The sequence below is a fragment of the Larimichthys crocea genome, chromosome V (genome assembly GCF_000972845.2).
Source record: "Larimichthys crocea isolate SSNF chromosome V, L_crocea_2.0, whole genome shotgun sequence".
Classification (NCBI taxonomy): domain Eukaryota; kingdom Metazoa; phylum Chordata; class Actinopteri; family Sciaenidae; genus Larimichthys; species Larimichthys crocea.
The window spans coordinates 2,249,759-2,277,306 of NC_040015.1; the positions used below are offsets into that span (position 1 = coordinate 2,249,759).

At 40.9% G+C, this 27,548-nt stretch overlaps 2 protein-coding genes across 2 annotated transcripts in view; one reads left to right on the forward strand and one right to left on the reverse strand.

The window, feature by feature from the left end:
* The window catches only part of syne2b (spectrin repeat containing, nuclear envelope 2b), an 81,449-nt gene extending 72,353 nt beyond the window's left edge, over window positions 1-9,096 (reverse strand). The window contains exon 1 of the mRNA XM_019264052.2: window positions 8,642-9,096. The gene's annotated coding sequence lies outside the window, so the exon portion shown is untranslated. The remainder of the gene's footprint in view (window positions 1-8,641) is intronic.
* gphb5 (glycoprotein hormone subunit beta 5) lies at window positions 19-21,307 on the forward strand. Its single transcript, XM_019264086.2, has 4 exons — window positions 19-134; window positions 13,246-13,298; window positions 15,440-15,638; window positions 20,351-21,307. Exons 2-4 carry the CDS (start codon window positions 13,270-13,272, stop codon window positions 20,540-20,542), a joined length of 420 nt encoding a protein of 139 aa, XP_019119631.1. The 5' UTR covers window positions 19-134; window positions 13,246-13,269; the 3' UTR covers window positions 20,543-21,307.
* The last annotated feature ends 6,241 nt before the right edge of the window (window positions 21,308-27,548 follow it).

Here is a 27,548-nt window from a genome sequence, read left to right on the forward strand (position 1 = left end):
TTGTTTCCACCTGTTCCCCATTACCCTGTGTATATATTGTCTGCGTCTCCCTTTGTCTTGTGCCAAAGTGTTTCGTCCTACGATTGATCGCCTAAGCCTTCTTTCTTGCCTGTCCACAGCCTTAGCCTTGTTGCGTGAGTGTTCCTTTGTTTTTTTTGCCTCGATTGAGTGTTTTTTTTTTTTTTGTTGTAAATTTATTAGTATAGCCATTTGTTTCTTAGTGTTTAGTATAGTTGCTTTTCAGCCTCCCAGGAGAGATTTTCAGTTAGCGTTTTGCAGCCTTTTGATTTTCCTCGTTGTGAGTGATTTTGATAAAGCAGTTTAGAGTATTTTCCTCCTTTGGAGTGATTTTTGTTTTCCATAGTTTAGGCCTGTTTTCATAGCCTGCCCTAGCCTCACTCTGTCGAGGGTTTTTGTTAATTTCATAAATAAGCTCATTGACACCTCTGCGCCTGAGTCCTGTTTCTGAGTCCGGCCTGACAAAAAAACAATCATTGGTGAGCTTTCTGCACGGTATGGCTTACACTGACTTGATTTAATAAGAACTGCAGACATGTACGAACGTCATTCAAACATGTCTCAGGTCCAGATGTGTCATTTCTAAAATACAGAACAATGAAAACTGTAATTTTATGAATCTGATTGAAAAAAAACTGAAAACGTGACCCTTCCTAAGTCCCACCCCTTTTCACTCTGTGCTCCAATCACATTTGAGCAAGCCTCAGTCAGAGTTATCGTTCCTGTACTTAGATATGCTACGTACTAGCTCTATCGAAGTTGATCAAATACAGTCAAGTTTTAAAGATGAAAATGACATAGTTATATTTTAAATGATCTAAGGTTAGCACCATGTTAGCTAAGTAGCTAAATAACAACTGATGTAAATTAGTTCATTTTGTTAATATTGGCACTCAGATATAACTAGCTAACAATTGTTACATAATTACAACAAATGTTTTTTTTTTTTTTCAGTTCCAAACATTACCTAGCTAACTAGTCAATGTAGCTTAGCTAGATAACATGTGACTTGAATAGACACACACACACACACACACAGTATGCCGCTTTCATCTTTTAACCACATTTAGAGCTAGCAGCACGTCCATGGATTAAAGCAAAAATAAATCTTTTGACTGAAATTTTTTTCAAGCTGCAGGTACCTTTACTTGACGCGTACTAAAAAAAAATTACAGCTCCACTCATAATCATGTTCTATGTCCAGTGTTTTACAGGAGGATGCTTTGAACAGCTGTTCTACTCACACTTTTTCTTTAACTGGCTTGTCAATATAATTTTTAATCTATGAAATCAAACTGATAGTTTTTTTTTTGCCAAGATTGTCTCAAGCACACAACAGGAGACTGTGTGTCACATGAGTTGTTGACTAAACTTTACAAACTGAGTCTCAAAGTGACGTCACAGCTCTGTGACGCTGTCAAAAAATGAGTCCAAGCCAGCTAGGCAGCTAAATCCATGTTTAGATCCCGCCCTATGTGGGTCACTATACTGTCATTGGTCAGGCACACACACGCTGTAAACAATACCATTGGCTGCAGAGTGTGACAATCTGTCAATTTAAAAAAATCAGCCAACACTTTTGTTCTCCTTCGATCTATATTGATCTCAGTCTCTTCTGTGAATGATGGAAAATCATTCAGAACTTTAATCCATGCATATATAAGTACAGGAAATGAAAAAGTTGACTGAGGCTTGCTCAACTGTGACTGGAGCACAGAGCAAAAAGGGGGCGGGATTTATAAAGTTGTTTTCAATGTACATGCACATGAACAATAGTGAGGCGAGATTTATAGGAAGGGCCAGTTGGAATGGAGGTCATCACGACGAGCAAGAAAAATTTCATGGCATCACAGCTTTTAATCTTCCGTACCGACGGAATATACACACACACACACACACACACACACACACACACACACACACACACACACCCACCAGATATTTGTTTGCGTTTGTTGAAAATGTCAAAGTCTTTAAAGAGTAACAAATGGGGTAAAGACCACAGCCACAGTGAGAACAGAAAACTGTTTTTAAAGACAGTTCAGGTGAAGTGTTTCATCTTTTCCAGGGGAGTGAAACCCTGTTCACATAAAGTCCTGCATGACGGCTGCTTGGTGTTGGGCTTGTCTTGGTCTGTCTCGCCTTAGGATACAAAGAAGTGAGCTGAAAAAAAATGTGTGCCATTTAGCTATTTACCTGTCTAAACGAATCACACTGTTAAAAACTGAGGGCGCCTTTTTCTGCTCACCGTGAACGTGACTGACAGTCAAGGAGAACGGACAGGTGAGTGAGGCTAAAATAAAACGGTGTGAAATAGCGCCAGGCCTCACCAATACGACACAGCAAATGTCAGACCGGGTCAGCTGGAGCTGTTTGTTTGATTTAACCTGCCTGCGCTGCCAGAGGGGTGGGGTCTCATCCACATGGACAAATCAGACAGTATTAGGTTTTATCAACTTCCTGTAGCTTTGAACAAGTGCACAGCTGTAAATCCGGGTTCAGTGCTCTCTCCTCAGAGCTGACAGTTATAAGGCCGTTAAAGGTCGAAGCTCTAAATATTCTCATCAGGCTAAAAGGGTCAAACTCAAACAGGACTGAGTGTCAAAAAACACTCAGAGAGCTACAGAGGTGAAACTTAGGGCAATCATTCATATTTCTCTTGTTTTCAGATACGTCATTTCATGGTGGAGTATTAGCAGATTCTGTCTCCTTGGCAGATCATTTCACAAACACAGTAACATCAGTGATCCAGCCTGTGCGCTCAATTTAATCTTCAAGACTCTGCAGGCGTAGTTTCAGTCTTTCAGGTTTAGCCCGTGCTGCTGCTGCAGACCCCGGGGCTACAACAGCAAAGAGCTCAGACCCTCTTAGTCTGGAGGACTGACTGGAGGAGCAGTGACAGATTTCAAGAGATCTTGCCTGTAATAATATGGAGCCAAGAATGTCAGGTAATTACTCTGGCTGCTCTCTCTTCCTCTAATGGTTTTATGTGTAGAGAGCTACAAGTACAGAGTGAAACATTTCATCAGTTCACTTTCTCCTCTAAAAGCAGCTTCTAAAAACGTAGTTCACAAAAGTCTGTTTGAAACTCTTTTTTTTATTTTTTTATTAATTAATTAAATTATACACTTTCGGTGTGTAGGATTTAGTGGCATCTAGTGGTTGAGTTGCCTAATTTCGCCTTCTTTCAAGCATGGAGGAGAAACTGCTGAAAAACCACTTAGTCTAGAGTCAGTGTTTATTTGTGTCCATCCTGGGCTACTGTAGAAACATTTCATTCAGGTTAAACAGAGTCAGGATGCTGCTATTCTTCATGTGTATGTAAATGGCAGATGATAAATTATTATCACTGGTAACACCTGTGTGTAGCCCAACTGGTGTTTGCAAATCCAACACACAGTGCCAAAAACCTGCAGTTCCTCTAACGTCCACCTGAGGCTGTCTCCAGAAGTGAGTCAGTCTCCATAAGTCCCCATGTTCAAATGTCCAACTTCACAGCAGAAATAAACATGTTTACAGTCTGGTACAAAAAACAGTTTTGGTCTCTGTAGCTAATTTCCCCGTTCATGACAACTGTACTGAGGGTGAATTTATATACAACTCACCTGTTCAAATGATATTAAGACTTAAAGTTATGCAAAATTAACCACTGAGACTACATCCAGGTTCTAGACAGAGATTATTAGATTGATTTCATACACATGCAGTTGGTGGCCCACTCTCTTAATCAGCTAAAGGGGGTCCTGAGCCTGCCAACACTGATGAATAAATAATCAGAGATGAAATTATTATTAAAATCTTGTCCAAACAAACAGTTTGTCCAGTGAGGTCAGTTCCATTCTGCTGCTCAGCCTCGACAAGAAAGCGCTGCAGCAATTAACACATGCAATTTCTAAAAACACAACTCCTGATGTCGACCAACGGGGGAAGGTTAAACCACTATAGCACGGCATTCGAGCCATCCCAAGGCTTCGTGTCAGCTGCACACCGAGTGACCAGGGGGAGGTGAGAGTCAGTTGGTCGGCGGGGGTGGAAAAGAAAGAGAGGGATGGAGGTAAAGAGAGGAAGAACATGCATGAGAGAAAGTGGTGTTAACAGAGACAGTCGTTTGGCACCGCTGTATGAGTCACAGCAGTCTCAGTGATGGATCATGTCTTTTTAGTAAATCTGAGGTCATGAGGCCAAGGTGCTATCTTTTCATACCAAACATAACCAGATTTCATTGATAGCTGGCAGTTTAGCTCTGTTAAACAAATGAAAGTGATATGACTGAAGAGAGCATACAGGTCGACAGTTTCTCTGAGTCAAAGGCACAAGTCACCAGCTCTAACTGTAGCAACCAGGCAGAGGGCAGTGACACACGCAACACAGTGCTGTGGAAAAAGCTCAGGGAGGGGGGGCGTCACAGCAGCAGCTTTAGATGCTTTTTATATAGACTGATGTATTTATGTGTGATTTTATACACAATATATTTGCTGCTTGCTAACGTAGCTAACCGCAAATGAACTGATGCTAACTGAATTTGCTGTTACCAGGCAACAGAACCGGGCTCGGCAGCTGGACCGGACCGGGTTTGAGCACAGCCTCTGAGACCACCAGGGAATAACATTACACTATCGAGGTGATTTACAGACTTTCCTGATGGAAAGATTGCTGAACCGCTAATGGACTTTACAGTAGCTTGGTTAGCCATGTAGCTAACTGAACTGACTCAGCCCCAGGATGGAAAACCACCTGGGTACACTACGGTAATCCTGCCAGACAGTTTGGTGTTCACTGGAAGGTACACTGATATGAGCTAATAGCGCTAGCTGTAATGCAAGTAAGAACAAATACCATCCAATGTCCAATCATGGATCAAGATGGCTGCTACGACCTCGTTTAGAGTCTTGTACAGAAATAATAACTTTTAGATGCATTTCCTTAATTAATGTGGTCAGATAGTTACATTGCTATTGATTGATTAGAGCAAAACCAAACAAAATAGGCAACACAATAGGCTGTTCAGAGATGATGGACTAACCCTAACCCTCTACGTGACCTTTCCTGCCTAAAAATAACAAACGTTGACCAACGAAATACCCTACAGCAAAATACAACCAAAACAATAAATTCACAAAAATCTGACTTTAACATGGATTACAGCTGCTTTGGTACTTTTTCGTTGCCACTGGAGTGCAGCTTTGAAACAAAATTTCAAACTTTTTGCCTGGAACCATGTAGTCGTTATCGTGAAAAACAGTCGCTGTTTGGAGCAAAGGAGTTGCCTGAGCCAGCCAGAAACTCATACGCAGCTCACCAGAAATGACAGCGGAACGTGTCTCAGCACTGATTTTTTTCTCTTTATTTGGCATGGTGAAAAAAAATGCTTGGGCAATGTGCCCAAGTCTTATAATGACGGGGAAAGCCGTGTTTGTTCTGGTATCATGAGTCAATGTCATAATTATTGTAATTATGCTGCCGTCTAATAGATGTACTTATACTCCTTACTTATGAAGGAGTGACATACTAAATCATTATTATATACGATATTTCACAGTAAACAGATTTTATTTCATGGCATGCAGAAGATATCGTTTAAAAACTGGAACCTTCCCAATGATGATATGGGAAATGGACTGAACTGACTTACTTTGGTCAAACAAACCTGAAGTACGGTAACCAACACAGGTCATGTGACGTTCTTAGCTGTTGTACAGTTAATCACACACCTGTGTGAACCACATGGACCACATTCCCTTTCTGCTTCAGGTTTGACAACAACAAAAACATTTTCTCCTGATGCTTCCCTCTCATAATCAATGCCGTGACTCTCTCTCTAAATGAGTTCTAGCACGTCTTTGTGCTCTTTGTGTAAGGCCGGCCGATTAATCAGTAGAGTTGGACCTGTCACGGGGAGCGTTCGCAGACACACCCTGGAACAAATGATAACAGCAGCAGGGAGAGGCAGTCTGTGCTTTCCTTTGACTGAAAACACAACACAGAGGTAATGTGGGGACAAATGTCCTGCAGACAGACTTTCCTGTCAATTTGAACACGCATGACCTCTGGACTTTTCTGAAACAGGTATTACCACAACACTGAATAACAAAGAAGCATCAAAGATAATGCATTGTTTGATTTATGTGTAGCAGTTAATCATGATAGATTTCAACGTGTCATTCTGTGGTTAAGTTACCATTCATAAATATGTAGTGTGTGGTTTTGCTTTGAAATAAAGCTTGCTGTGGTCAGAGTTTGGTTATGTTTAGCCACTAGAACTACTTCGTCAGGTTTAGGTTTTACCCAGGACACAAACAGTGGTCACCTATTCACTGCTTCCATATGTGGACTTTGTCGCTCTTTTTAGAGAACTTCATTTACTGACTGTTCACATCATTATCGCCTCCTGCTGGTACTGCACCTTCATACATGCATGTACTTTCCTCAGAACCATCAGCTATTGGTTGACGGCAATGTAGCCTCTGGGGGCAACCGCCAATGCTTCAGGGCTTCTGGTGGAGCCAGCAAATATCTGAAAATTGGATCAAGTAAAACTTCCCCTGCAGTCCGGATTAGCAACTTGATACGTGAGAATGATGATTTCGGCTTATTTCTATGACCAGATATCTGCATATGAATGTAGCTAGCCGTCATCAGATGATAACCGATGGATTCCAAATTTGGTCAATGTGTTCTGCTGCTTTTACCCTCCGCATGGACTAAAGCAACCAAAGTACTCGGACTACTAGATACCATCTTTAAAGCAATGACAGCTGGGAATTTCTCCGGAAAAAACAAGAGGATGTTCCAGAAGGATGTTTAATGATGCAAAAAAATTCAGTTGACAATATAAAAAGGCCACCACCACTCCTTTGTTACTCTGAGTCACTTGAAGAAAGGCAGCCGTTAATGACAGTCCAATCCAGCTTTTCCTGTACAGTCCGTCGGCTGCATGCTCTAATCTTTGAGTATGTCGCCAATCAAATCGGGTCATAACATCATGCATACCATGATATGCATTTCTGATCCAGTGTGCTTCTCAGTTAACGTCAATGATCCTCTACAGAGGTGCGTCGTGCCACTGTTATCACGGTCATCAGATTTAGCAGCTGTTGTTCGTGTAGATTTACATGTCAGAAATGTTTTAATGGACTCTCAGGTCAAAGCACAATCTCTGTATTCCTCTGTTGAATCATAGAGCTGAAGACACATGAAGTGAGTGCACACTGACAACATAATACGACCACTGTCCCCTGAAAATAGGAAAAAAGAAGCTACAGAGAACATCATAATGCATATATAGTATCCTCCACTCTATCTTACATTGTTACAACACTGAAGAGGAGCCACAGTGTGGACTAATAGTTACAGTAGTATTAGCTGTATTTGTACAATGGGTCATTTGGCTTATGTTGCAGGGTGGCCTGATGAACTGTATTAGTCAAGTTTTGTAGTTTTATATCACTTGAAAGCCATGACAACTGTTACAAAAACTACAACTACAAACAAACTTGATATAAACTCCTGTTGATGCTACACTGACTTGTAATCAGGTGAATGGTGTCTCTGTTCTCACACTATGTAACTTTGGGCTCCGGGTCGGAAGAAGTACATCATGCCAACTGTAGCTGCTGCTAGCTAATGTTAGCTCAGTTTGTTAGTTTGTGAGCTCAGAGCACCGGAGGAGGTTTTTAGAACTAGTGTTGTGCTAGAACAGGAGCTGGGCGAGTGGGCAACGTAACCGGCTCAGCAGCCTCTATGGACATAATGGCAGAGGAGAAGAAACTGGAGAGGACGCTGACGGAGGAAGCTAAGAAGAGAAAAGTAAAGAGTGAGCAACAAGAAGCAGCTGGACGAGAGTAAATGTGGGACTGACTTTTAGTGTTCGGTGAGAGCTTGGTGAAATAAAAGGCTGAAAGACAGACGCCGAGCTGGGCTGACTGCTGCTGGACTAGGCAGTGATATCAGCTGCTGCTGGGTCTGGTTCTGGTTCTGGTTCTGGGCTGACTGCTGTTGGACTAGTCAGTGATATCAGCTGCTGCTGGGTCTGCTGTTGTTGACCTTGTTGATGTTTGTCTGTTAGCAAAGTTGTCGAGTTTTTGATCATAAGTAATGTAATCAGAACAAATACTCGAGTTCAGCTGTCCATATTTACAACAGTGAGATTACACTGGGGGCACACCAACTGAACCTCAGTCAGTATCATTAGAAACACCTGTGTTCAGCTACTGTTTCATGTCAGAATACACCAAAATAATATCATGTGTCACATTTTTATCAAACTCCACTGCTTGTATATTATGCAGTGTTACAAAGTGCGCACCCCCCTCTTGGACTGCAGGAATGTGTCGCTGTTATGAAGCTGTCAGGGCCCAAAAATAGCAGCAGGGAACACGTGTGTAAGGCTGCTTTCAGATCAGTCAGCCCAGGCGGATAATGAGTCCTTGAGGAAGACCAGAGGACTTTTTAATAACGCAGATTCACGCGCTCTCCCCGCAGCTTTGACCACACTGTGATGAGAAATAACGGACTCACCACCAAACAACCCAGACATGAGCCAGTGCGACTTTACAGCTGCACATATAAACGTTATTTAAAGCTGCTGGTACATACAAACACTCATAAAGTTGGTTTTACTTACACGCAGCGCAAAAGGTGCGTTTGTGGTGGAGATGCCCGATGCTCAGACGCAGGTAGAGCCGACAGTGATGTCCCGTGTGGAGCAGCAGATCTCGCTCTGGAGCAATTTTCTGGAGATGAAACTCGAAGCGCAGTTTGACAGATCCGCAGAGACTGGACTGGACTGTCACCGGAGAAGCCAGAGACATACGGGGCCGAGCAGAAACACTCACTGTGGGGCTAAATATAGAAAGCAGTCAGGGTTCAACACACACACACACACACCCTGAGAGTTTGGCACTGGTGGAGTGTCACCTGGGCTATCACCAACAAACAGGGCTACATGTAACCTTAAGTTTAATGTCAGCTCACAAAAACCCGGGGTGTCCTCTGATTCATTCATAAACACTGAAATAGACGGAAATTATAAATAACTACAATTTAAAAAAAGAAACAATAGCAACCAAAAAGAGAGAGAGAGAGACAAGCTTCACCACATCTTCTAAAAAAGATTAGCAACTATCTTAATTTATAATTTTCCACAAAATAAAAATATATAAAAGTATAAATTTTAAATAAGCCAGTCTATTGTCATGCAGAGGATGAACCATTTGCTGCAGTTATTGCTAGCTAGCTCGATTATGGCATAACGTAAAGTTACCAGCTAACGTTAACAAGTTTGCTAAACTGTCCCCTGACTGTCCACACTTGTAAAATATTTTTGACAGACACACTGAATCAACTAAAACAAAGTAACAACATAATTACACATCGAAGAATTTAACATGAACATTCAAAAGGTTACGTCTGACGTCAAAGTGCTAGTAGAAGGTTTCAGGAGTTGTAATAAAAGCTAATGATAATGCATTTTAAGCAGAAACTTCATTTTTCATACATTTTATTTCGATATTTTTAAAAAGCTGAAAACAGGAGTGTCTGTTTCTGAGCTCAGAAGATTAAACAGACCATAAAGTAGTTCAAATGAGCTCAACGTTTAAACATTTACAGCAACAACAATGCAACGTGTAATAAAAGAGCAGTAATATTCATACAAAAACACCATATAAAATGGTAAAGGTGGACAGTTACCATTTTACTACGCAATGAGTATTTTGACTTTTCGTACTTTAAGTAAATTTTGCTGATAATACAAACGTTTACTTTGTGCTGAATGTAGTATTCTCACAGTGCGGTACTATGAATGGCAACACATAAAGTACAGTGCCATAATACATTTGAAGTGGCTAAAAACTGTCATAGAATTTTAGATTGTCAACACTATCAAGTTAATATCATTTTAATGACTTATTAGTTTGATTTATTCATACAGCTCCACCCAAATATGTTTGCATTTCAAAGTTTATCTTGGTGCCGAACTGTGCCTACGATGAACCACAAAGCAAGTTGAAACATTTTGCTGCTGCACCATCTTTCCCAGGGTGCACTGATTGCTAAAGAGCTGACACAGAGGTTGAAGTTCACACAGGCTGCCTCAGCAGTTCAGACAAACAGCTAAACAGCACGAGAACCTCCAGCGTGCTCACAGATTATTCCTCTGATGTTGGAAAGCCTTTACAAGACAGCAAATGGTGACGATGTTACCAGCCTTCTGAAAGACACAAGATAAAGGAAGGACATTAAAAGTTCAAGATAGTGATGACACTGCTTGTGGAGTATTTACCATTCATTTCAGGCAGTAATTATACATAATCATATTTCTAGTTATGTTGTTGTTCAACCTCAAACAAACCTACCTATATGAGGTGTTTCCTCACAGTAGAACCTGTTACAAGAAGACAAACACAAAAAAATCCACAAAGGAGGACAGTGCTAAGCAGTAATTAGAAACACCTCACATGGTGTCCTCACAGGACATTGGTGAGCATCAGTACTACAAACCAGCAGCAGAGGTCAGTACAACATCATGGTACTGTCGGGCCAGTTCCTCAGCTGACGGGACATGCATGATCTTGTGCGTTGTAACATTCAGTTTCATTATGAGCTGTCTCTGTCTCTTCTGCTGAGCAGCTCTGGGGCAGTTTGGGAAGTTCCTGATCACCTGAGTGGTTCTTGATTGATCTTGATTCAGGTTGAGTCTTGTTCAATTTGTTGCTTTTAAGAAACAATCAAAAGCAAAATACTGACTACTGTATATGCATTTATCACAAATAAATAAATGAATGACTTTTAACTTGTTTTGAACAGACAAATAGTTGTTTCCTTCAACACATTATGTCAGTCCATGTTTTAAGATGTTAAAGAGATCCAACAGGTAACATCTTGTTTTTTATACAACATTTTCTACATTTTGATTTCTCTATCAATTGTTGCATTTATAGTACCACACCGTGAAAATACTACATTCAGCATTAAGTAAACGTTTGAATTATCAGCAAAATTTACTGCAAGGATTATCTTGCAATAACTTCAGTCTTAATGTTAACTCATTCACTATAATTGCTCACACTTTTCCAGCTCTTTGTGGCAAATTACTAAGCAGTAACCAAGATGAAACAATGCTAAAGCTTGTGCTACCTGCGAGGTGCAGCTTAGGCATGGGGAGCCCAATGAAACCTGACACTCTCTTCTTATTGTGGAGCTTCAGACATAAATTGATGGATGTAGAATGAATGTAGGGGATTCCATGCTGGACATAAAGGCTCACTGAATGGTTTGATGAGTATGAACATGAGATACTGAGAACTGATCTGAACATCTTTGGGGCACCAATCTCCTCTCAAGCTCCTCTTATCATGGAACTTTCAACCGTATCATATAGTCCTCATTAGCAGATATATGCCCCGTTGTCAGAATCTACTTCTTCACACGTTCTGGGACTTTAATTGTATCACATGGTCATCATCATTAACTAAAGTAACCATGGACGAGTCTTGAGTCCTAAATGTGTTAGAATAATGAAACATTTGAACATTTGTAGTTTCATGACAAATGAGCAAACTTAATCTGCCAATATAAACAGTGAGACATGGTCAAAAGCTCCAGAAGAAGCTAGTAAGAGTTTAAGAACTGCTGCCACAGTTGTCTAATTACGTTTCTAATATACTTCAATATGTTACCCATCTGTAGAGGGTTCAGGATTAGTCACATTAACAAGCTCCAGGGGGTAGACTTTGTGGAATCATCTCACACTGAAACACATGTTAGCATGTTAGCTGTAGTATTAGGAATCCTACCACTGTCCTCAGTGGTAAAGGCGGTCACTGCCTGTGTCAAGGCAGTTCTGAGATTTCTTTCAAAAAACATTAAATATGTTGGAAAATAGTTGCTGAAAACACGTGAAAAGACAATATATTACTGAAATGTGGAGTTAGTGGTTAGCAGAGAGACGACGAATTCATCTCGCTCAGACTGTTTCAAAGTCAGACATGTCATTTTCTGAATTCATCTGACGCTTCAAACTTGAATCAATCACCCAAATTTGGCTGTGTGGTCTTTCTTCTTTGGTCTGACAAACTCAGAACACATTTTTATTCTTAATTTACACAGACTTTAAGCAAAGCACTGGCCTCAAATCTGGAGCTGTTTCTTTAAAATAGTATAGTGTATATAATACAAATTAATAAAGCTAAACTGCAAATAATTTACATAAAGCCAGATTGTGATAGTCCAGGATTACTCCTTTGGTACTGAATTAGCCTCACTGTAATCACCTCTGTCCAGTCAAACGCAATCTGTCACTCCACGCCCTGCATGTTGTTCGATTAAAGCTGATAGCGAAGAAGGTTAGGGTGACCCTGACTCATCCTCCTCAATATTTTCTCTAATCTAACTTTAATTGCTTGGCTTCAACTTTCAATTTTACTTTGAAAGATTCATTTCCTTTACTACTTGAGAACCGTTCTGCTCGGCTGGCTCCACACGCTGCCTGCAGGGCCTCTGATGGTGGTAATTTCTTGATGAGGTGCTTACTCACCCAGATCAATTCTTCCCACTTCTTCACATGTTCCCCTCCTGTCATTGTCTCATGCGAGGGCCGACGCACCCTCTCTCCGACACTGCTCCTTTCTGTTAACCGAGCAATCCATGCGGCAAAGCCTGCAAGACACGACTTGAGCTTTCTTTCTCTGTGTCACTGGAAACACACACACACACACTAAAAAAGACATAATGAAGAGGCAGAACACGGCAAAATACAGAGTTAAGGCTCAGGGGTGAAGTCATCAGGACCAGCATGTGAGAACAGGAGCAGGGTCTGTCTCCGGAGCCAGCTAATTGAGCTCGGATGAGTGAGAGTAGACACAGATAGGCACTGTGTTTGACTATGTTGTTCCCCTTCTTCCGTGTGGATGACTATGAACAAAAGGGCAGGCTCTTCTTCTAATCAAGCTAATGGAGTGGGAACAAGCTGGTGGCTGAACTAGATGGGCAGCGACAGGTAGAAGGGCCTCTGGGGGATTTAAAGACTCTGAGGTGAGGACTACAGCCTCTGATTGGCAGGACAGGGCTGATAAAAAGCCCTGGCTCGTTCAGGTCTGAAGTGGATACAGTGACAAGTGCTGTGGGTTCATGTCAGCTGTCCACACCACCAAAGAAAAACTTCAGAGCTGATAAAGGTCTGCAAGAATCGCTGCTTATTGACGAAGAACCCATTGTGTTCTTCTGCAGGACAACAACCGAGTCACAGCTGAGATGACCCTACAGAAGGAGAAGTCACAATGGTGAGTCACTTCACTTCATTTCACCTGGATCATCTGTTCTGTCTGGATAAATGCTGCTTCATATGAAGTCCACATTAAAAACTAACAATAGAACAGCTTAGCTTCAAGGTCAGTTCTGGACCTCCTGGTCTTCATCCGCAGAAGGACTTTTCCCAGTTGTTGTGGTTATCTAATGTAAAAATGTTTTTGTTTTTTTTACGAGAAATGTGATCCAAAGTTTCAGAACAGCTACAAAATGGACACTGTGGTGTGAAGAATGAACTCTGAACTTCAACTTTTCAAATTAAAAGTTATTTATTTTAATTGTTAATGAAACGTAAGTTGCAGCATGTCCATGCTACAAACACAACATCTATGCAAATATTTTAATTAGAATAAATTACGAAAACTAAAACAATATATCTATATCTAGTAGTATACACCTAGAAAGTATGGACAGTACATGGACAAAGAGTCCTTGAAGAAAAAAAAAAAAAATATATATATATATATATATATATATATATATAATATAGATATATATATATGATATATATATATATTTGATCATATAAATGATTTAAAATTAGTGAGATTGTTTTATCAAAAACGCTCATCATTTGAACAGATCAAATGCATCCATCCATCCATTTCCATAGATTACTGTATAACAAGTTGGTCTTTTTCTGGAGCCACTGCACTCAAACTAATTGAATCCTTATATAAAAAAGCAGTTAAAATCTTAGACAAAAAGCCATTTTCTTATCACTACTGTAGCATTCTCCCAAAGTGTAAATTGCTAAGTTTTGAAAATTTTAAGAAATTTATGATGTTCAAAGTCCTTCATGGACTGGCACCACTGCCATTAAATGATAATATTAAACTGAGGGTAGTCAGTCACTCCACTACTCGAGCCACCAGAGCCTCTGCCAGAGGTGACTGTGAGGTTCCCCTTCGACGAACTTCATTTGGCCAAAATGTCCTATCATATAGAGGTAGTATACTGTGGAACAGCCTACCCACCTCAATTAGAGAGAGTCCCAGTATATTAACATCCAAGGGACATTTGAAGCTGCGGCTTCGATCTAATCAGATTTGTGATCATAACTCACCGTAATCAGTATGCGATCACATCATGGGCTTTTGTGAAACTTTTATTACTTAAAATCTTTTATACAATTCCGGGTTCTGTGCAATGTCCCTGTTTGTAGTAATGTGTCTCTGTTGTAAGCCTTTTTTTTTTCTTCCTCTCTCGTCTGTGTTTTCTTTAGCTGAGTTGTTTCTGTCCTTCTTTTCCTCTTTTTTAACATCAACCTGCCAAGGGACTACGGTTGGAAATTAGCCTGTGGCTATAAATCGGCATATTTACATGTAAATGTTTATTAATATTCACTGTCCCTTTTAAATAAATAAATAAATAAAATAAATTTCCTATAACCGCTTATCCTCATCAGGGTTGTGGGGAGGCTGGAGCTTATCCCAAACTCCTTTTCCTCAAAAACAACCAGCATTCCCCAAAAAGTTACGCTGTAAAACATAATCCACGATTTCTAAACCTTTTAAAAATTTGAAATATGGACTCATCAGCACACTTTTTGTCTCTCTCTGAGCTCAGTCCAGAGAAGTCTGTGGTGTTTCTGGATGTTGATATCTGTCTTTCTCTTTACATGGTGGAGTCACTTCATCTGTAGATGCAGTGATGAACTGTGTTGTACTGTACTGACAACAGCTTTCTAAAGTGCTCCTAAACCCACGTAGTAATATTTTTATACAGTCATGTGGGTTTTTAATTCAGCGCTGCCTGAAGGGTCAAAGGTCATGGACATTCAGTGTTGATTTGTGCAGAGATTTCGCTGGATTCTCTTTGAATCATATTCTGGATTGTAGCTGGTGAAATCCAGAAATTCACCCAAACTGTGTGTTGACAAACAGTGTTGTGTTGGATTATTTGTGTATCTCTGTGAAATTAAATAAAAAATATCCTTCTGCAAGAAAACTCATTCTTGCCCCTGGTTGCGAATGTCACTGACCCCTCTCCTTCTTCTTCTTCGGCACCTTTTCTTGTGAAGTTATCCTTCAAATTCTCATTTGATTCCATCTTTCTTTCATGTTATTAACACAGTGTATAAAAAGGTTGCTGTATCTCTGCTTTTCACTGTCAGGAGGCCTGGACTGGTGCTGTGCTGGCTTCTGCTCTGGACCTCTCTTCAACCAGACTCCCTCCACCAGGTGTCAGCAGTCAACCTGCGGCGCTTCATCGGTTGCGCTGTCCGAGAGTTCACCTTTCTGGCCAAAAAGCCCGGCTGCCCGGGCATGCACATCACCACTGATGCCTGCTGGGGGCGCTGTGAGACCTGGGAGGTGAGCAGCTGAGAGGCAGCTACTGTACTGTACACACACACACACACACACAGGAGAGGAGTGTAAATGTGATTACACTGAGAGGTGACATAAGCAGAGCTGACAACTTTACACAGAAGAAAGTATTCTGCGGTTTGCATCGGCTTACATTTGAAGAAAGAGCAGAAGAAGAAAAAGAAGAAGAAGATGAAGATGGTGGAAGTGAGACAGCCAAATAAATAGAGACAGACAGGCAGACAGCGAGACAAAATGCTGTAGATACAGAGACGGGAGATGGGTTATCCCCATGGAGAAATTTTGTTTCCTCCCTCAACAGGGAGGTCAGTGCAAGGTCGGCTGCAGGCAGGATTCAGTTGCTCAACAGATTCGGCAGATAGATGGATAAATATTATAACAGATAGACTGATATGCATGTCAGACGACGAAGGAAAACATTCTGCGTTTATAATTAACCTACAAAGATCCCGTGTTTGTCACTCAGTAATGAGAGGCTGTCTGAAATCTAAATGTTGCATAAGAATGAAGGACGGGAGGCTTTCAGAGCAGCGTGCACTGGAATTGAGTTACCGCTCTGCAAGAGTGGAAAGCAGCATGGAATCCAGAGATTGAAGTGACAACAGCGCTTTTCTTAACAATGCTTCAAGTATATTATAGCACCTTATAGACCACTCAAAGCGCTTTACAGTACATATCTCATTCACCCATTCACACACATTCATGCAAGGTGCCAACTGCTCATCAGTTCACCATTCATACACATTCACACTGATGGCACAGCCTTTGGTTCAGTATTTGCCCAAGGACACTTCAACATGCAGACTGGAGTGGATCGAACCAGGGGCGCAGATAGTGGGTGTGTCAGGTGTGTCATGACACACCCACTTTTGAATGACCGTAGATCCGTCCCACCCACTTTTATGTAGCTTAACGTTTTGTTTTTTTTTTTGTTTTTTTTTTAAAACTTTGTCTTCTTCAAATCTTCTGATTCAAGCATCACGAGGAAACCAAAATATGAATTAACATAATATTTGGTTTACTGAGGTGTGTGCTGATGTGCATGCGTTGTGTGTAACAACGCGTACGCATCAAGCAAGTGACTCGTTTGGACTGTGCAGCAAAGAGTGTGGAGTCGTCGTCGACTTTGGTTGCCACGGTTACCAACTGATCACTTGGACAGCTAGCTGCACGTTCAGCACGGCATGGCATGATGAGAAGGACAACAAAAAAGCAAAAGACTATTGCGTCATTTTTTCAAAAAGTCACTTCTGTAAGTAAATTGTACTTTTTAAATATATACTTCATCACACCACATTGCATTTCTGAGAGTCTCGAAGCAATGTCCTCTCGTGAAAGTAAAATCGTACGAGGCAAGAGACAAACTTTCGCCTTCTGTCTCCGCGTAGCCTGTAGCCTACATGTAAATACCTCGTTGGACATTAATAACGTAATGCCGTTTTAATGTTAATCTGACTTTCCTCGCCACGCACGAGCATAGGCCTACTGTTTAACAAGGACTGACTAAACGCACGTAGCCCACCCAGTTTCTCAGCATTTTTTAAAACGAGTTTAGCATTTTTGTGAGGGGGTTTCTGTGTGTGATGACAGTTAATAATTTGTAATGATTTTCATGAGCTTCGTCCCCCCCAGTTTCTCAAACCTATCTGCGCGCCTGGATCGAACTGCTGATCTTCAGATTAATGGACGACCCACTCTACCTCCGAGCCACAGCCGCCCCTCAAGGGTGTAAAAGACACAGTTGGATTTCATAAGTCGCCGGATACTGATTAGAAAAAATGCTGCGGAATCTCAAGTTTCATTTGGTACTCTGCAGTCAGTGACAAGTGGCATTAGGAAGCTCATGACTCTCTCTGCTTTGTTATTGCAGCGTGCGTGCAGGAGGCCCGAGCTTTGTTTTGCGATCCTCTCTGGATCCCCTCGGGGAGGAGACTCATCTTTTTTTGTCTGCTCTGCCCCACAGGGAGATCAGAGCGCAGCAGGGAGTCGATGTGTTGCTTGAGGGACAGTCTATAGGACAGACAGTTAGTGGGGGGTCAGGGTTTGCTTCTGTGAACCTCAGGCCACGAGACAATCTCTAATAACAGCTTCAGGATTTACATTCAGCCGAGATTATGACAAATATGTTTTTAATCACTGCGATGGCAGAAGATTTAATTCCTGGAACACTACAAGCAATTAATAGAGGCTTTGCAGATGTGTCAAGAATCTCCTCTTAAATGAAGCTTGATGGGGAATGGAGAGGTTCGTTATCTGCACATAATGACAAGATGAACAAAAGTATTCATTAAAAAATGAAAAGTCTAACGAGGTGGATTTGTTCTGTTTCTGGTCTGCAGCTTAAAAAAAGTCATTAAAGGTACCTTGTGATGATTTTGACCACTAAAGGTGCTAGAGAGGATTGTTATATTGTTATATAATTAACATATAAATGAAATAAAGCTAGTAATAAACTTTCAAAATAAAGTTTATGTGGTTCAACAGCAGTCAGCCCAGCTCGGCGTCTGTCTTTCAGCCTTTTATTTCACCAAGCTCTCACCAACCACTAAAAGTCAGTCTTCTTAGCTTCCTCCATCAACGTCCTCTTCAGTCTCTTCTCCTCTGTCATTATGTCCATAGACGCTGCTGAGCCTGGTTACACTGCCCGCTCACTGAGCACTCCCTGTCAGCGGTCCTCCACACTCCAGGCCTGAAAACCTTCTCTACTACTGTACAAACACTAACACTGAGCTCACAGTCTGGCAGCCCAGCTAACATCAGCTAGCAGCAGCTACAGTTGGCAGCAGTTTACTTCACTGTCCATCAGGAAACTCTAACCAGAAAACATTTTCTCCATAAAATATGATCCAGTTTCACCAGAATCAGTCAAATAGTTGGTGCTGTGTGACTTAGTGCCGTAAAGCGTTACGTACTTCTCCTGACCCGGAGCCCAAAGTTACATAGTGTGAGAACAGACGTACGAATGACAGAGACACCGTTCACCTTGTAGCGTAGGGGCTGAAAACAGATACTCATATAATATAAAGTTGGGTGCCAGACAGGAGCATAAGTCAACTTGTCACTCTTTTGTTTAAATAGAAAAAGATAAATGAGTACATTTAAAAGTATCTGTTCGCTAGCAGATAGCCTGAGCTACAAAATAAACTCTGGTCACCAAAATATCTGTAAAGGAAATGTTAGTTAATCAATCAGTTAATCACAGGCAAAACAGATAAACCACTTCAAAGAATAAAGTTCAAGCAATAAATCAATATATTTTAACCAACAATAACAAATTAAATTTATGTATCAGATCTATATTTCTTATTCCATATAACAAACAAAAAACAATAATCGCATTCACCATAAAAAAAATCACAGGAGAATGGTTGGAGTTCACTTAATTAGAGTGTGTGTAGGTGTGTATGGGTGTCAATGGGGGAAGGGTTAAAGAGTTTAGTCTTGTTCAAATTGTCCAGAAGTTCAGTTCAGTTTTGTAAAACATGTATACAGGTATATATGTGTGTATGTGGGTGTGGGTGTTAGATACAGTAGATGAGGCAGATGGAGACCAGGTATGGGAAGAGGATTCGCTGGATCCAGTGGGAGGTTGAAAACAGTACTGAGAGGGGAGAAGAAGCCTGGAGAGAGACAGGCAGATACCACTTGTCTGTAGATTGTAAGCCCAGACCAGCTATAGCTCAGAGTGCCGCGCCAAAGACATCTGCTTGCCTTTTACACACAATCCGGGGTTGCTTTTGATCTTATTTTGCTTGTAGAAATCCTTCCCAGTTTATATATCTGTGGTTTTCTCCTGCTCAGCCTCGCTTCCTCTTATTCTCCTCCATGTTGCCTTTTGTTTGAATGGATCTCCCCCCTTTGACAAGACAGTGCTTACCGATAGCTCAGCAATGGTTGATTATGATTTTGTCTCTGACTTCAAATCTAAAACCCTAAGAAATCTTCTTCTTCTATTTTCTTTCTTTCCATGCACTGCAAGTCCTCGGCACTGGGGTAGAAAGATTTACTGTAAGGTTGCAGACGTGCACAGTCCTTGCATCCAAACCTGTGTCTTCCAGAACAACTTGGTAATTTAGAGGTCCAAGTTGTTGCACTAAACAATAGGGACTTCTCCACTTTTTGGCTAGTTTAGCTGTGAACTTTTCTTTAGCCTTAGACAGAGGAAAGTTTCTAACCCATACTCTCTGTTTGGGCTTGAAACCAACGTTACGGTGTTTTTTTCTGTGATTCCTCAGTTGCCTCTTCTTTGCTTTTTTAATGTTTTCCTCCACATCTGTTTTGAGTTGTGTGAGGTAATGCACAACATCATAAGCAGGCTCATCAGGGGATAAAATCCTACCTTTCAGAATTTTATCCATCGGACTGTTGAGCTTTCTGCCAATTTGTAGTTCAGCAGGTGTTAGACCTGTAGTTTCCTGAACAGCGGAGTTTATGGCAAATCTGAACTCTGGAAGGTTTGATCCCATTTACCATGATTGTCATCCAAATATGAGGTTATCATACTTTTGAAAGTACGATTCACCTCTCCGTCATAACCTGATTACAAGTCAGTGTAGCATCAACAGGATTTAACAGACGTTTATGAGAGAAAAGTTATAAAATGTTGACTGAGCTATGATGAACTAGGTCATTTACAAATTCTGGAACCTCCAAAAATGAGAAAAGTAAAAATAATTTTTGTGTGTTTGTATCTACAGAAACCCGTCCTGGACCCTCCTTTCATTGAGTCCCACCAGCGGGTTTGTACCTACAACGAGACTCGTCTGGTCACCGTGAAACTGCCCAACTGCCTGCCGAACGTCGACCCAATGTACACCTACCCCGTGGCCCTGAGATGTGACTGTGATGTCTGTCTGACCAGCACCACTGAATGTATAACATCCGTGTGACACAGGAAATATCTTTTTTAAACATGCTTTGAATTGCTGCAGATATATTCATGCTGTTGTTTGAGTGAACTTTATTTCAATCTATGCTTTGAAACTCAACCCTTAATTAAAATAAGGAGTATCTGAGTGTCTAATGTCATGGCAAACTTCATTTCTGACTAAACTGAGCCAGGGATCATTTTAATTCCTGGTCTACAGGGAGGTCAAAGGTCAGGCCTGTCTGCAGAGAAGCCTCCCTGGAGCTTGTGCTTTCAGCATCCCGTTAAAGGGCTCTTCAGCAGGCCAGACGTTCACAGTCAGAGGGGCTCAAACATGAACCATCCAGTCTGAGCTGGATTTGAATATAAAATAAATATTAAGCTCATTAACTGTGAGACTTTGTGTGATCTTAAAAATGTCCAAATCTTTTTAAATCTCTTCCTAAACAGAGCCATCAGTGTGAGCACAAACGGTGTGATTGCTGTAATTGATGTAATTTATCATTTGTCTTTCAAACAATAAACGGTGATGATGCCACCCCTCGTTAATTAACCGGCCTGAGCTCTGAGGCCAAAATACCTGCTGCTGAGTCATCAGAGGCAGGGCAGAAAAACACAGTCCCTACAAAGTGTTGTTATTCACATGACTCCCAAGGAGAGCAGAGTTTATGTAATCCCTGAGTGCTCGCGTGTCACCGAGGAGCTGCAGGGCTGCATTTGAGCCTCAGCGCTCAGGGGGGAACAGAACGCTCTCCTCCCAACCTACAAACCCACCCTGCTCCTCCTGCTCCTCCATCTGTGTCTGTCTTTAAATGCTGCAGATTTTATTCATGCTTGGTTATTGATCTTGATTCAGTCTTTACCTTTCAAAAAATAAAAGAAAGAAGGAAAAACACATTTGAGAAGTGATCTGTTTATTTTAAATATTCAATATTAGTGAAAATGCTAATTTAGATTAGATATGAGTAAAATAATGGAGAAACAGCTGATATATTTATGATCTCAAATATAATATATACAATATTAATATTTAAGCTTAAAGTCATCACCACATTAATACATTTTATATTATATTCCCTGAGTTTCATTTGAGCAAACAGACATTCTGTGACCTTCCATCACCTGACATTTACACTCCTATCAGGTCACCTGAATGACACTGAGCGAGGTCATGTTATTATCACGACTGACACTGTGTCTCAATTAGTGTCTGTGTCTCAGTTAGTGCAAAGAAAATCGTTAGCCGTTATTGATTTGGCTCCATTCCGAGACGCTAAATCAGTATTTCCATATATTAGGTTAGCTAAAAGCTGGAGTTCATCAATCAGTCAGTTTCATATCCAACACTGACAGGAAGTGAAATACATGGAGTGCAGAGGTCCTCAACCTGAACCTGTGACCTTCAATCACACAGTAAAAATGTGGTTTTTTAAAGTAAACTAAATATTACTTATATCAAATTTCACCCCATACGTTAATTTGTGCTGAATTAAATTGAATTATTTGGTGTGTTTGTCTTTTATTTTGAAGGTACAAACAATCACTGAAACTTTTCAAAATTGTAACCCTGTGTTAGAAATTCAAATGTTACACGTTGTAATTTTAAACTCAGTGAAAGTTTAGAATGACCTTTAATCTCTGATCAATCAACTGACCTGTTCTAAGTCCCGCCTCTTTTTTGCACTGTGCTCCAATCACAGTTGACCAACCATGGTCAACTTCCTCCTTCTGTACTCAGACACGCTACATGTTGACCCATCTGTGTTGAAAAGAAAACCAAACTTTGAACACGGGTTAAACATGTTGCTGGTGGAAAAGCATCTTATACGGATTCATATCTTAAGTATCTATGTAACCAGCTAATCATTGATGTAGATAGATTTGGTAACATGAGCTATTTTAACATGTGACTGTATGTGTTGCTTTTACAGCTTCCCCTGAAACATCTGTAATCGTCTTCAAAGAGTGTTTTCTTTTTAACATAGACGAGCTAGCACGTAGCATATTTAGGTACAGGAAACAGGAAATCAGAAAGTTGACCATGGTTCAGCTGGGCAGGAAGTTTTTGAACTTCAAAAAACACAAAACTGATTCCTCGTGTAAAGAAACCAAACCAAATACAAACAGGTTATATTGTTGGGTTCTTCTCCACAGAGTGCAGCTGATAAAATGACAATGATGACAGCTGTTATGTAATGAAAGCCATCAGCTCTGGTCTGTAGAACCTCAGAACCTAACCTGAAAGACGACACATGAGCAAACAGCGGTCTGTGAGAGAGCTCACGAGGTTCAGAGGAGAAACAGAGGAGAGATTATTGTCTGGACTGTTGGCTCTCCTGAGACCTCTGGTATCTTCAACAACCCTGACAGGAGAGTCGCTCTAACGGCCCCCGCTGTCCTAATCACTCCTGACATTACCACTTCCTCCTTTGGCTGTAGGCAGGAGGGTGGGGGGTGGGGTGGGGCTGTGCCAGTGCTTGGGGGGAGCAGGGAGACTGGGAGAAGGAGCAGGCTCTTTAGTGTAACCATCAATGGAGGTTTCTAACCCCGGGTCTATGACCTCCTCTGGGAGCTCAGGGGGCGACACAGTGACTCATATCAGAGACCTTTTGAGGGCTTGCCTCTCTTCATCATTTTTTAAAGGGCTTGTTGCGGAATGTCACTCAGTGCAGTGAGATTTTTTATTTTTAATCCTGCTCTGCCTCTGTGCTGTATTGAGTTAAGTCATTTCTTTTGTTTTTGAATTGTTTAAGACTCCAATAATCAATATTTTCATATTAACAATAAATCAACAGACTGAGGTGGTGCTGGTATTGATCTAACTGCAGAGAATTATCACCAACTGTGCTACTCTATCAGCTTTTTGGCCCTTCTATCTCATTTGTTTTGGTTTTACCTTTGGTTTTATGTTAACCATTCAGTTTAGTTAGTTCAAACCAAGCAGTAACCTCCATGGCTGTGAAGTGAAGCCAACACATGCAGTTTGTCAAACGTCCACTTGAGGCTGGCTCCAGAAGTGAGTCAGTCTCCATAAGTCCCCATGTTCAAATGTCCAACTTCACAGCAGAAATAAACATGTTTACAGCCTGGTACAATTTCTCCGTTCATGACAACTGTACTGAGGGTGAATTTATATACAACTCACCTGTTCAAATGATATCAAGGCTTAAAGTTAAGCAGAATTAAGAGCATGGACACTTTGATTGACAGGTAGGTGTCGTCACAGGTGTCTCAGTAACCAATCTGGTTTCAGTAACCAGGTCTCATTCAGCCCGCCTCAGCTCCACCCACACTCCACCTCTTTGACCATTTCTAGATTAGCTTGGAGCCAGTGGAGGCTGGACTGCCAAGATGGAGACGACTAGAACCACCACACTGAGCTTCATAACGCTTCTTCAGAAACTTGTGGGGGATGTCATGGAGACTACACCCAGGTTTTCGACAGTCTGTGGGAGACGTAATTGAGACTACTGAATAGGCTAATGAAGTAATGAACAGACGTTCATGAGGTGGCTTCATTTGGCTTTTGTTTGAATGTAAATACCATCAGCTACTGTTAGTCTATAGTTTCATCATTTTTTTTAAGCTAGCATCTGTCCTAGGAAACAATAACAACTCATTCTTGATTCCTAAGGATCATGTGTCAAGTTAACCCACTCGTAATGCTGCTGACTCAGATCAATTTATTGATCATTTGTCTTGGAAAAACCAGACTGATGCTGGATCTCTGAGGCAGGTACTGATATCAACATTAGGGAGTTTCAAAAACATGAACACATAAGAATCAGATAATTGTGTTGATCCAACGCCTTAAAAACCTGTACAAACAGTTCTCTTAGTTAATGCAGAAACTGAAATGTGAACTGACATTGTATTGTATCAGCCTTGTAGTTACTCTTCAAAATACTTTGAGGTCAATCAGAAGTTTGTATTCTCGCAGGCTACTCCTGCAGGTCTGGGTCACTAAAACACTTCCTGACTGGTAAACTAGCAGGTTGAAGTTAAGGGCAAGTGAGATGATTTTGCAGTCGAGCCTTAAGGGCTCTGCTGCCTCTGAAGCAGCCTGACAGGTATACCAACTGGGGTTATGAATTATACAGTTGCTCCTGCAGGGATGGCAGGGAGGATCTCTGAGGGAGAGAGCGCTGGAGCCGCTCTGCTGGTGGAGATTTCTCCAGGGACATACCCCGCCTGAGATCATTACCACCTTTATTGACATTGACACGTAATATGACGGCGGCTGTGTGGGTGAACATTGATTGATGAACTCACTTTAGCTGGAAGAAAATGCAGCACACAGTTGTGGAACCATGGAAAGAATCACAGAAAGGAATAATTCACTGGTTTCTTTGTTGGTGTTGAACAAAGGAGAAATAGAAGGCACTGGTAGTGTATGCCGCAACATTTCAACTAAAAACTCAACTTTTCTTCTGCTGCTTTTATTTGATTGTCAGAGTAACTAAATACTTCTATACATCCATCCATTGACTGTAGCTGGATATGCTCAAAATAAACAACCTTGTGTGACATCTTATCCAACTGTGTCTGAATGGCCACCATTGACTGCCAGCCTGGTATCACCAAATGGCAAAGGGCGATAAACCACTGTGTTTCTTTGACAATGTCTACTGACTTATGTTGGCAAGACGCCATGTCATTTTATGGGCAAATTTGTGCAAGCAAGTAATCTCAAGAGGAAAGGTTGAAATGCTACAGGAGGTAGAGATTACACAAAACACAAGACTTACAAGGTGGTGAGCCGGGCACGAGTCAAAAAGTCCAAATGAAAAGGCGAGGTCCAGAAAACCAAAGATCCAAAACACAAGGGCAAACCTGAACGCTTGGTGTGACGACATCAGAACTGGCGGGAAAAACAGCAAAGGCAAGAAGCAGAGCTATCAACATGAGGAGAATTACAAAACAAAACAGGAAACACCAAACAAGATCACAAAACCACGACACCATTGCCAAAGAGACAAAAATGTCAGGTAATGTAGTATGAAAAACAAAAGAAGAAGAGAAGGTAAGGATCGATGGATGACTTAAACAAGTACGTAATATTTAACTCATGTAACGTACGTAACATGTTTTCCTAAACCTAACCAAACAATGACTGCTTCACAACGTTAACCATTGGTTAGTTATTGTTATTGTCTTTATCCAAAACTCCAAACAATCAGTGATGGCATTAGATATGAAATGTCCTTAAATGAGAGACAAGTTCAAACCCTGACTCAACTGTCTCAACACACACTTGGATAATCATTGTGATTCTAAGAATATCAATTTTGGAAAGCAGACGGCAATGCCGAAGTTGAAAAAGGTGTTAGGTGAGGGGATTCGGACACTGATCGACAGTCAAACAATGGGATGAAGCTCAAAACATCTTAGGAGGGGGGTTTGGGTAGATGGACAAGTAAACAAAGCCTATAATTTAGACAGAGGAGACCACAGTTTGAAAAAATGTCTCAACACAGTTCTTTTGATCATAACCATAATCCTTTAATCATCATAATCTTCTTTTCCTAACCTATTATGAACTGAACCATAACCGTTCAGAAAACACCCACGTCCATCTTTGTGTTGGTTGTTTGTCATTTGGTCTGTCATCCATGTTGGATGAGTTTACTAAACCCTGGATTAGGGGGGAAGTCACAATGTTTTCTACAATATTCTGCATGTGACAATGTTATAGTTCAAGGTTAGAGAAAGATCGAGATTACGGATAATAAAAAAGGAAATTAATTGCTCCTGCATGAAAGTCAGACATGCTTCATCCACCACCCCAACCATCTTCACATTTACTTTTCTTCTCATTACAGAAAGGTCACATTACCTGTAGCATGGCGACTGAACGTATTAAACACTGGCTTGAAAGGAGTTTTAAAGAAATCACTCACGTCCTCCTTCCTTATTTTTCTATATTTCATTTTTAATCATTGAAATGAACACTCTAAACGCGGCAAGAGTTAAAGTAGGATAGAATTTAATAAAAAGGTACACAGGAAATAACAGCCAACTAATTTATCAAACAAATAAAAGTGAGTTTTCAATACATCAGTACTCTCACACAGTTCCTCCTCACCATCCCCCTCACTGTATTAGAACAGATCACCCACTAGATACAGTCTGTCAGCCTATCAGCCTTAAATACCACTGACGTATAATATAATCGCGAGGGGTGGCGGTGGGGTCGCAGCACGCCTACTTCCTCTGCAGGAGATAAAACATACAATGCCACTTCAACACCGCGAGGTCACATTTCTGTCGCTACTCCACAGTGTCAGGCATTACATCATCCCATTCAGTTAGAAATCAGCAGGTTTTATCGACGGTTCAAGAAAAGAAGACTGAATATGAAAGTGATGAAATGATGTGATGACCACAGGAACAGGACATGGACAGAAAACAACATGCACCGTGTATATTAAACTGGTTTCACTGGTTTGATTCTGGAAACATGTTCTCACAAACTGTAATTTAATGAGGGTAATGACTGGGCTGTTCAGTCAGTGTGCTGGGTGTTGGCTAAATGCTGAACAGATGTGTTGAATCATTTTATCCCCTGTAAAGCAGCAAAGCCAATCTTTCTTCAGCGTTTCAGACCTGCATTATTCACATCTGTCTGCTTATGAGCAATCTCCTTTTTTCTGCATTTTTTGGTGCATTACCTACACTTGTAGGTCACTGGAATACAGTGACAGCATTGGTATAAAATTATTTATATTATATTATATTATATTATATTATATTATATTATATTATATATGTCCAGTATCTGCACCAACACTGACATAAAGTCATGTTTTCAGTATTTTCAGGTATTTTTCATGGTATTTTAGAGTTTGTCATTTCCTGATAAACCATGTCAGACTGGACATCGCTGAGGTTGTGTTCAGCCTGACCATATTCACTGGAGGTACATCTAAAGGTTTTGTGATTATGCTTGTCTATATATGTTTATATATCGCAAGTAATTTTATTTACTCACACTAGCAGTGTTGTGTAGTAATACCAAACAGAGAGCA